Source organism: Rutidosis leptorrhynchoides, unplaced genomic scaffold (assembly GCF_046630445.1).
Source record: "Rutidosis leptorrhynchoides isolate AG116_Rl617_1_P2 unplaced genomic scaffold, CSIRO_AGI_Rlap_v1 contig104, whole genome shotgun sequence".
In the NCBI taxonomy this organism is placed as follows: domain Eukaryota; kingdom Viridiplantae; phylum Streptophyta; class Magnoliopsida; order Asterales; family Asteraceae; genus Rutidosis; species Rutidosis leptorrhynchoides.
Genome location: NW_027266360.1, coordinates 24,600 through 35,898, shown reverse-complemented (window position 1 = coordinate 35,898; position 11,299 = coordinate 24,600). Strand labels below are relative to the sequence as shown.

The following is an 11,299-nucleotide window of genomic DNA, read 5'->3' as shown; positions in this document are numbered from 1 at the left end:
GCAAGAAAAAGACAATTCGGTTTAGCGAAATATGAACCAAATTGATGCAATTGACGGAAACGATATAGAAGTTTATTTTTTAATCAAAACACATCTTTGTTATGATTGTGGCTCAGCCGAAGGGAAAGAGCTCGACGGCAACGTCGACGCTCATCTCAATAGTGACTTAAGTATTGACGGAATTGAGATAGAAGTTGGTAGTACGACCAAAACTCATCTCACTAATATCTCTGGCTTTGCCGGAGAAGAGAAAGAAGTTGACCTTAGGGTCAAAACTCATCTCAGAGGTAAACGGAGCATTGACGGAATCGAGAAAGAAGTTAACGGGAACGTTAAAACTCATCTCAGTGGGGATACTAATGGAATTGATGAAAATGTCCCTAGCACTAAACTTTGAATTCGAAAATTAGGGTTCTGTATAATGATGGGAAATCTCTATCTTTTCAGGTTCAACATCGAATCGGCGACGAAATTAAACAGAGGGGTTTCACTCACAAGCTCAAGGCGAGGCGATTGATATCTTCAATTTAGTAAGTGTTCTTAATTTTATTTTTAGGGTTCTATTGTAGTTGGTATAATTTAGGATAATCTGCATTTGTGTTTCTTTAGTTAAATTAATGTTAGGAAAAGTTGTGTATGGTTATTTGAAACTAAATGTAAGCACACACCAAGTATGACTTATCGACATGTGGTACAGCTCACTTGGTTTTCATGTAAATGGGTTTTCATAGCACTCGAAGTGGTGAGAAAGCTCATCTTAGATCATCTAGACTGTGAGAATATACAGAAGACACTCAAAACATGCCGACAAGCTTTGTAGAAGTAAATGGAAAGGAAACAATAGTTAGAAAGTCACTGTCTTAAATTACTTGGAGCGCAAGTATTAACTGTAGAAAGCATATCAAGGTGTTCGATCTTTTGAGATTCAATTATGTGTGAGGTTCTTCAAGATACAGCTAAGCACAATAAGTGAAGATTCACCACAAAAGAAAATTACCAAGAAAGCAAGAGAAACAAAGAAGTGTTTATTGTTTTACCATGTTACCGAAAGAAGACAAGCAACAAAGCTGGATTAGTCTGTTAGCAGCTTTTTGCCATTTCAGGAAAAATCAGGAAGACAACAAGTAGTGCCTTACTTTATCTGAAAATGTCCGTTAGAGTAAGAGTCTTTGGCAGCTCATTTATTTTGTAACCAATGAATAAAAGGCATTTGTAATGGCCTGATTAGTAGTTATTCATAGGGTTTTGAATCAGTAGTAGTATTTTGTAAGAACTATTTTACTTCTAATGAGAAATTCGGCTGTTCTGAGTTGAAGTTTTCGTTTTTCATAAAGATTGATTCTTTTTCCAGTTTCATATTTATACTTTTTGAAGATTAAAGATCAATACTAAAGGAGCGTTGAGATTCTGATCTACAGCTGGTTTAAAGGCTTGTTTTTATTTCTTTTCAGTTTACTTTCTTCTTTCCGTTCAATACAACAATATTGCTAAGCTAGAAGATCAATAATTTAACTCTCTATTTTTAGTCTCAGTCTTCAAAATTCGATTTTATTCTTGTCTTGAAGACTTAGTCAATTAGAATTACATTTCCATTTTGCTTCACTTTCACGAACTTGGGTTTGTTTGTATTTCAAGCTAGCATTATTATTTAGTTATTTACCATCTATTTTTCCTTTTAATGAACATTATATATAGATTGTGTTTGGAATAAAACATCTTATATATCATTATCAATAAGATAGATATTTTCTGAATAATTTCTCATATTTGATTGATGATATTGATTGTTAGACTATAAATACTCTTTCGTATATTTTTATCCCAAAATTGGAGATTATCGGATATCAAAACGAGATGAATTGGTACCAATATCTAGCTAGATGTTGTCAATTAGAGCGCAAACACGAGTGTTAATTAGAGATTGACACATATCAAAACAACACTCCAGTAATTAACACAAATGATAGAATATTATATAGCTAGCTAGCTTTCAAATATAATATAGTCACGTTGATAATAGGAGAAGGCAATTTGGGCCGAAATCACTGTTCATAAACCATAGCTAAAACACACTCAGTTTTCTATTCCTTCACTGTTCAATTATGTCAGTCGTCCGATCCTAAAAAATCCACTGTTTATAAACCATGGTCAAAACACACTCAGTTTTTTATTCCTCTCATTATTCAATGATGTCAGCCGTCCAATCCTAAAAAAATTCAGATCCAACAGTCTATTTTTGGCCGAAAATAGAAAAAAAAAATTATCTTTCTATCCTCGCCCTTACACGTTGTACAATAATGACGTTGGGGTAAAAAAGTCAGTTTGCACCCAATTGGGGCCTGACGTGCGAGACAGTGGCTGGCACTCACACCGAATGGCACATTGACACGTGGCGCGCTGACATCCTCTTCCCTAAAAATAATTCGAAACTTCAAACTCCCGTAACTATAAATAAAAGCCGACTTCTGATATTGATATTAGACCTAAAAATGTAGGTCTGAATTTTTAAAATCAAATAAAAGTCGTTTCATATTTTTCTAATTTCGGATGAATATTTTATGATTTTTCTAAAAAAAACTGACCGACTTTTTGAATTGAAAACACCTTTTTCCCACAACTTTCTCCTAAAATTTCAAACGGTCCTCAAAATTTATTTTCGAATTTGGCCACATCTTTAAGCTTAGATCTATGCCAAACGGTTAGAAATTTGAAATATCCGATAATGACACGACATTCATCTCGTCGAAACAATTCCGTCCATATAAAAATCCCGGAATCAAGCGACGACCGAACACGGCACTACCATTCCCCCAACTTTAACCTAAAGTACCGAACAGTCTTCAAAGTTTATTTTCTAATGGGTCATACCTTTAAACTTAGATCTACGCCAAACGGTTCGAAATTTGAAAAATCTGGTGACAATATGGCGTCCATCTAATCGAAACGAGAACGGCCATGTAAAAAAATCCCAAAATTCGGCTGCGCCGCCATTTGTCATGAATATCATGTGTATATATAGTTAAATTTGTAGGAAAATAAAAGTCGTTTTAGAATTTTTCAAGCCCATGCAAATATTATATTATTTTTTATAAATTTGTGTACATTTATATTTCTTATTTAGAATTGCTCGAGCACTTATCATTTGTTTTTCGTCAACCTGTAATAATAATCAACAATTCAAATCACAACATATTACACATGAATTGGAGCCGATTTATGATATTAATATTTGATACAAAACGTAGATGTGCATTTTTACAATCAAATGAGAATCGTTTCATACTTTCTTGATTTCGTATGAATATTTTACGAATTTAAAAAAAAAACTGAGAGAATTTTTAATTAAAATAAGATTTTCTCACAACTTTCTCTTAAAGTGTCGAACGGTCCTTAAAGTTTATTTTCTAATTAGGCCTCACCTTTAAGCTTAGATCTACTACAAACGGTTCGAAATTTGAAAAATCCGATGACGACAAGACGTTCATCTCGTCCACATGACTTTGACCACATAAAAAAACCCGGAATTCGGCGACCACCAATGGCTGCATTGCCATTCCCACAACTTTCTCCTAAAGTGTCAAACAGTCCTCAAAGTTTATTTTTTAATGGGCCACACCTTTACGCTTAGGTCTCCGCCAAACGGTTAGAAATTTGAAAAATCAGACAACAACACGACTTTCATCTCGTCGAAACGAGTACGACCATATAAAAAAATCTCGATTTAATATCATGTGTATAGAGCTAAATTTATAGGAAAATGAAAGTCGTTTTAGAATTTTTCAATCTTTTTAAATAAAATTGTGTACACTTACCTATCATTTTTTTTTATTCAAAAATCCGTAATAATAATTGAGAATTCTAATCGCAACATATTTGCAAGCCTTTGTCTAGTAAAGTATATAGGAGAAGAAACAATTTGGCCGAAATAATTGGCCAAGATACATTTAGATCACTATTCCTCCCACTGTTCATTGATTTAGTCTGTTGAATTCGGCCGAATTTGACCTAAAAACGAATCGAACCGTCCATTTTCGGCCGAAACAACCAAAAATATGCCAAATTACCTTTTTACGCTCGCCCTTACATGTCTTAGAGAATGGCTTTGGGAAAAAAACGTAAAATAAGTACGAAATTACATTTTTACCCTCTCTAATCCGTACCATTACATCTCTACCCAAACGAATCAGAGACTGCCATGTGGCAATCACGCCCTCCCCCTCCGAAATAAATTCGAAACTTTGAAGCCTCGTAACCCTCCTCTGAAATAAATTCGAAACTTTGAAGTCCCGTAACTACAAATTGGAGCCGGTTTACGCTATCGATATCTAATTCAAAAATTTAGATACGCATTTTTACAATCAAATGAGAGTCGTTTCATATTTTCTGACTTCCTATGAATCTTTTATGAATTTTTGAAAAAACTGAGTTAATTTTGAATAAAAATCAGATTTTCCCACTACTTTCTTCTAAAGTTCCGAACGGCCCTCAAAGTTTGTCTTCTAATTAGCCGACAACTTTAACCTTAAATCTACGTCAAACGGTTTGAAATTTGAAAAGTCCGACAACAATACGACGCTCATCTCATCGAGACGATACCGGCCATATAATAAAACCCGAAATCCTGGGACCACCGACAACGACACTACCATTTCCAAAACTTTCTCCTCAAGTTTCGAACAGTCCTCAAAGTTTGTCTTCTAATTAGGCCACACCTTTAAGCTTAGACTTACGCCAAACGGTTTCAAATTTGAAAAAATCCGACAACAACATGACGTTCCTCTCGTCGAAACAAGTCCAGCCATATAAAAAAAAATGGAATACGGAGACCACCGACGGCGGCAATACCATTCCCGCAACTTTCTCCTTTAAGTGTCGAACAATCCTCAAAGTTTATTTTATGCTTAGATCTACAGCAAACGGTTCGAAATTTAAAAAATCCGAGGACACACGACGTTCGGGACATTTGTCACGAATAAGGATTACATTTGTAGGAAAATTTTTCGATCCCACGCAAATATTATATTATCTTCCAATAAAATTGTGTGCATTTATATTTCTTATTCAAAATTGTTAGAACACGTATCATTCTTTTCGTAATCCGTAATAATATTCGACAAATCGAATCGCAACACATTACACACGCTCGCGACGTCTTCGTCTAGTATATATATGTGTGTGTATATATATATGCTCCCATAATTTCAGGAGTTTGTAACTTCTTTTTTGTGATCATTCCAAATGTTGAAACCTAATAAACAATAGTAGCAATCATGACCTTAAACTTTCGAATTAGCTTTTGCATTAACGGCAAATTAAAACAGAATCGTTAGGAAGCAGTCCACGTCCAAGTTTAACATTACGCATAGTAAACTTTTGTCGAGCTCAGCACCACAACAAATTAACAGCAAAACGTTGTTATAGTATAAACTAAAAAAAGTTGACTTTCTAGTTTCCTTTTTCCTTGCAATAATAATATAATTCAACATGTTCAGCCCACTATATATCTATATCACAAAAACACTTCTTGCAACAACCAAAATGGCGAATCATCACAACATTTTTACATTGTCTCTCTTTATCCTTGTTTCTTTCTTAAGCATTGGTCAAAGTGCTCGTCATCTGCTCGATGATGATCAACTCGAGACTTCAGACACGGTAGTTCCATCGTATCCACCTAGAAAAGGATTATTTCCTAGGCCGATATGGCCACCATATTGGCGCCGACCAAGATTTCCTATCCCGATACATCCTAAGCCGTGTTTTCCGCCTAAGAAGGAAAAAATCCATGTAAGCCGAAACCACCTCCTAAGAAGAAAGATGATCCTAAGCCAAAACCGAAGCCGCCACCTAAGAAGAAGGATGATCCTAAGCCGAAACCAAAACCTAAGCCGAAACCTCCACCAAAGAAGAAGACGATCCTAAGCCGAAACCAAAACCTAAGCCGAAGCCGCCCCCAAAGAAGAAAGACGATCCTAAGCCAAAACCACATCCTAAGCCGAAGCCACCACCAAAGAAGGATGATCCTAAGCCGATAAGGACACGACCAGTGCTGCCAATTACTCCAAACAACAATAATGTCAAATTAAATCCCTAATTAAACCGATATGGATGTTAATAATATTCTCATCGTAATTTCAGAATCGTCAGATTTTGGAGCTATGATAATGAGACCGCATTGGCTAGTTTGGTGTGATCTATAGAATTAATAGTAACATTTACGAATAATGTTTGCATTCAATATGTATTGAGAATGCTTTACTTTGTATTTGATTTGAGCTATATCTAGGCTCGCTCAAAATTTCTATTTGACTTTATGAATTGTGATGTAACATCAAAATAATTAATAAAATAAAACCTGAACTTTAAGGGTTTTTCTAAACATCCTTTTGTCAATTTCTTAAGATTATTCTCCTTTTAATTATATGATCCGTTGGTTCTTAAGGATCGGACTAAATTAGTTTCTTTGGATTTTTGATTGGGCAGAGAATGTGAAAAACGTAATACGTAAGCATAGTATTAGTCAATTGTCTTTGAAAGCATAAATTAAGTACCATAACTCTATTATCAAAAAAAAAAAAAAAGGTACCATAACTCAATTTTAATGACCACACACACATATATATATATATATATATAGTACAATAGTATTAGAATTATCATGAGTAGCCCGATGATTTCATACGCTGTGTGTAATTGTGTTTGATCACCAAACAGACCTGCCATGTAAAATAAGTAGTTTGACTTATACAAACAACCACAATATATACAAAAGTAAGATCGATCTGTCGGATAAAGGTAGATAGAAAAGTTAAACTAACTATAACATTTGAGATTTGGGATTAGATATAGCATATTACAGTGCAAATCTTTTATCTATATAATGGCAATACAAACATTTGGTTTCACCACACAACCAAAACTAATTACAATCAATATTCTAGCTAGCTAGATCCAAAATTCATCAAATATATATGGCCTCTACTCGTAACAGCTCGATCATATCGGCTCTCTTTATTGTTATGATGACATTCTCAAGCATCGATATCGCTTCAAGCGCTCGTAATCTGCTGCAAATGCAATTCCCACCATTACCAACAATTCCGAATTTGTCGAATCCGACAATATTGCCTCCGATGCCTTCTAATATTCCGACATTGCCACAGCCCACTATGCCATCTCTTCCTAAGCCGAGTACACTTTCTCCAATGCCTAGCTTTCCCACCATTCCTACTACTGCCACGTCATTGCCTCCTATGCCGAGCTTGCCTACCAATATCCCTATCCCTAATGCCATGTCATTGCCACCAATGCCAAGTTTGCCAACAATGCCAACTACAATTCCTTCTACAATATTGCAATTCTTTTCTCCACCACCTTCAAAAACTACTAGCCCATAATATATAAGCAATTCTCAAAGCATTATACTTTTTGCTTTTGGTGTAATTGTAATATCGGAGTGCTTGTCTGTTATTTGCTAATAGCATAGAATTTATTGTGTCTTTGAGGAGTGTTTTGCAAATTTCATGAATTAGCTAGAGTTTCGTTTGTATTTCAAACTTTATGCCCTTTCAGGCTTCAGCTATATATAGCAATATTAATTTACCATGTATCTTTTCTGTTAAAATTAATCCACAGAACTTCAAAAAAAAAAAATAATAATAATAATCCACCAAGTGGTTAAAAAAATACTATTTCATTTATATCAAAACACATGATATTTTGAGAATCAAAACATCATGTATTTTGAGATGGAAGCTCATTTTTCTTATCGAGCTAGCACTGATAGTTGGTTACGAATAACACACAATACCAAAAGTATATAATGTATTTTTGAGAGTGACTGCCGAGTGCCAACTGCTTATGAAGAACTTCCATAAAAAAAAAAAAAAAACTGCTTATGAAGAACTATAGTGATAATTATCAAATTTTAACCTAGTGATTGTGAGAGGGATTTCGTGATTTTAAGAAATATAAGGGCAGCATATTTAACATAAACAAACTTTAGGGGTCTTCTACCATTTTACTCAAAATAAAAAAATCGAATTGGGATATTTGGCCTGACGGACCTCTAAAATTTGATTTTGGCGGCAGATGAGATAATAATAAAAGAGAGGCTGCATTTTCAAAATCAAAGATCCCAAAATGTTGGACGCAACAAAACCAAATCAAAATCCCAATAATGATGATGGTGTTCATCAATTGGTTCACTCAGACTACAATATTTATAGCGACGACGACGACGACGACGACGATATCGTTTATCACTCCGAAAAAGAAGAAGAAGAAGAAGAAGACGACGACGATGGATTCGAAAGTAAAACTGAAGTAGAAGAAGAGAGCACTATTAGTAGTTTCGCGACCGAGTTCTATCGCTGTGGAAGTGACTGTTCATCTTTGTTGTTCAAAAATGAAGAAAAGAAGAAGCTCAAACAAGCCAATCTCTTCCAGATTTGGGGATTCAACAAAACCAATTCTAATCTTTCATCGTCGCCGTCGTCATCTTCACATTCAAACTCTATGCCTCCTCCTGACAAGAAACAGAAGCTGAATAACAACAAATCCCGCCATTTCTTTGGTGATTCAGTTTCGAATTCAAACCCCATCACCAAAGCTGCCCCCTTTTATAAGAAAATCCCTGGTAATTGTATTATCTTCTAATTACCATTAAGCTCCTTTTTGTATTAAGTTTTGAAAACAAATTAATTTGTTAGTTTCCAATTGGTGGTATACATAGGAACGCCATTTACTGTTGATGCATTCCGCTATGGTCGCATTCAAGGCTACTCTGTGTATTTCCTTACACACTTTCATGCTGATCATTATGTTGGCCTCAACAGTCGATGGTCTCATGGTCCTATCTATTGCACGCCTCTCACTGCTTCCCTCCTCAAACTGCGACTTTCAGTCAGTTCTTCGTGAGTAGCTAAACAGCTGTTTCACTCTTTAAGTTTACATGATACTATCGACCGAATTTACGATTATTGAGTTTGTGAATGTCTGTAGGTTTATCCATACTATTGAATTCAATGCACAACATGTCATTAAAGGAGTAAGAGTGACTTTCCTTGAAGCTTATCATTGCCCTGGTGCTGCTTTGATTCACTTTATTCTTCCTGATGGACAATGCTTTCTCCATACGGGAGATTTTAGGGCTTCCAAGAAGATGCAGAGTTATCCACTTCTGCTGAATCACCGTGTCAATGTGCTTTACTTGGATACCACATATTGCAATCCCAAGTACAGGTAACTAGAGCATTTCACTTTTTTTTTTATACTAGAAAACAAATATGGGGCAGGCTCTGTTATGTTGTTACTTGAATAGGCTTTTGGCGTGTTTCATTTTTCAGGTTCCCTTCAAAGGAAGATGTACTCAGTTTTGTTGTAAGAGTTACTAAAAATCATCTCAGAAATCAACCCAAAACCCTCATTGTGGTTGGGTCATACAGCATCGGAAAAGAGTGTGTTTATGTTGCTATCTCGAAGGCATTAGGGGTATGTCTGGCTCACATTTTCATTTGTTCTTTTCCTTTGTTGTATGTTCTTTCTTGGCCTGGTTCTTGTAACTTACTTTATTCAAAGTTTCACTGTACATTAACTGAGGGGGTGGAAAAAAGAATGGCATAATAAGGAAAGCAAACACGATATGTGAAAATTGATCGTAATTAATGGATGGTTAGGATGCCATTTCAAAGTACACTTGGAAAGAGGGCTATATATCTGCTATGGTTGGCTTTGGTTTCTGACACTGTCCGCACCAAGGAAAATTGAATGCACTCTTCATTTTTTTCTCTACAACTTGAAGGGTGATCCTTACTTTATTGTATTATATTTCTGGTTTAGGTTAAGATATATGCAAATGCTTCAAGGAGAAGGACTCTGCAGTCATTTGATTGGCCCGATCTTTCAGGGAATCTTTGTCTGAATGGAAATGACTCAATTCTTCACGTCTTGCCTATGTCATCCTTGCGTTTTGAGGTCTGTTTCTGAACCTTCCTTGTTTCATGTTGAATATGTGCATCAGTGCATGTGTTTGTTTTGTTTGCCACAAAATCTCAACTTTACATTTTCACAAGACCCTCAAGGATTACTTGAAGACCTACTCAAATCAGTTTAAAGCAGTTTTGGCATTCCGGCCAACAGGTAACATTTGTTAATTTTGAGCTTACGCTGCTTCAATACAGTTGTAAAACTTTAGACTAGTACTCATTTGTTGCTTTTGACTTCTGAAGGCTGGACTTTCTCAGAGGCTGTAGGTGACGACCTCGGTCTAATCAAACCAATTCAAGAGGCAATATTACAGTTTATGGTAAGCTCTATGAAATATGGCAAGTTTATTATCTATGCCAATTGCCAAGAGTCAATGGATTTTAGTTAGATGGTTGTCACTTCTAACTCGTCTCACATGATGGATTTTCAGCCACGTTTCTGTTTCTCGTCCTTAGTCAATATGTGTACCTGAGCCTTGAATAATATTTTGCAGGAGTCCCATACAGCGAGCACTCCAGCTTCACAGAACTGAGAGAGTTTGTTCAGGTCAGTTACTAATCAATTTTAGATCATAACATGATATTTCCATGTTTAGGGTTAATCATACATACTTTGTTTGTTATAGTTGATGTATATCTAGATCTATCATAGTTTGTTTGTAGTTGATGCTTTCTTGGGACTAATTCCAACTCATTATCAGTTTGTAAGGCCGGAGAAGATTATTCCAACAGTCAATATTGGGAATGCTGCCACCCGTGACAAGATGCAGTCATATTTCAGGGATTGGCTCAGAAGATGACAGTTTCTAATGCCGGAGAAGATAATTCCTACAAACTAGCCTTAAAGCATATTTGTCAAAAGGAGTCTGCATAACACCACTCTTTGAACAGTTAGTTCTGATGGTGCAGTTTGGTTCTTGTATTGAATTAGTTCACAACTTGAGTTCGTTTAACATTTTCATGGGTCTAGAGCATTTCATATCTATTGTTGACAGGAATCTGATGCTAAATTGAGACAAATTCTTCATCGAAAAGTACTGTCCGTTGATGGCATTGTTGTACAATTATTTATTTCATCTCATTAATGAAAAGGTTTTGTTCCATAGTCCTTGTTTCTATTACTATTTATCAAAAAAAAAAAAAAAAAGGAAACGCAAAGGGTCCAAACTATTCACCTATTGTAACTGGCTAATTGGTTTAATTACTTCTTTCACGAAGAGGGAGCCGCGTCCGCATCCGTCTAAGTTCCATATCCATCATTATCAAGGCAAATACGGCATTCACAGAGTCTAGTCATTCTATAAAAAAAAAAG

The 11,299-nt window shown here is 35.5% G+C and overlaps 1 protein-coding gene across 1 annotated transcript; it reads left to right on the top strand.

The window, feature by feature from the left end:
• Positions 1-8,142: 8,142 nt before the first annotated feature.
• Positions 8,143-10,786, top strand: LOC139881013 (DNA cross-link repair protein SNM1). The gene is given in 10 exon segments (XM_071865556.1): positions 8,143-8,638; positions 8,735-8,915; positions 9,004-9,243; positions 9,348-9,492; positions 9,841-9,975; positions 10,074-10,140; positions 10,230-10,277; positions 10,280-10,306; positions 10,481-10,533; positions 10,688-10,786. Coding segments are annotated over 10 exon segments (1,491 nt in total).
• The last annotated feature ends 513 nt before the right edge of the window (positions 10,787-11,299 follow it).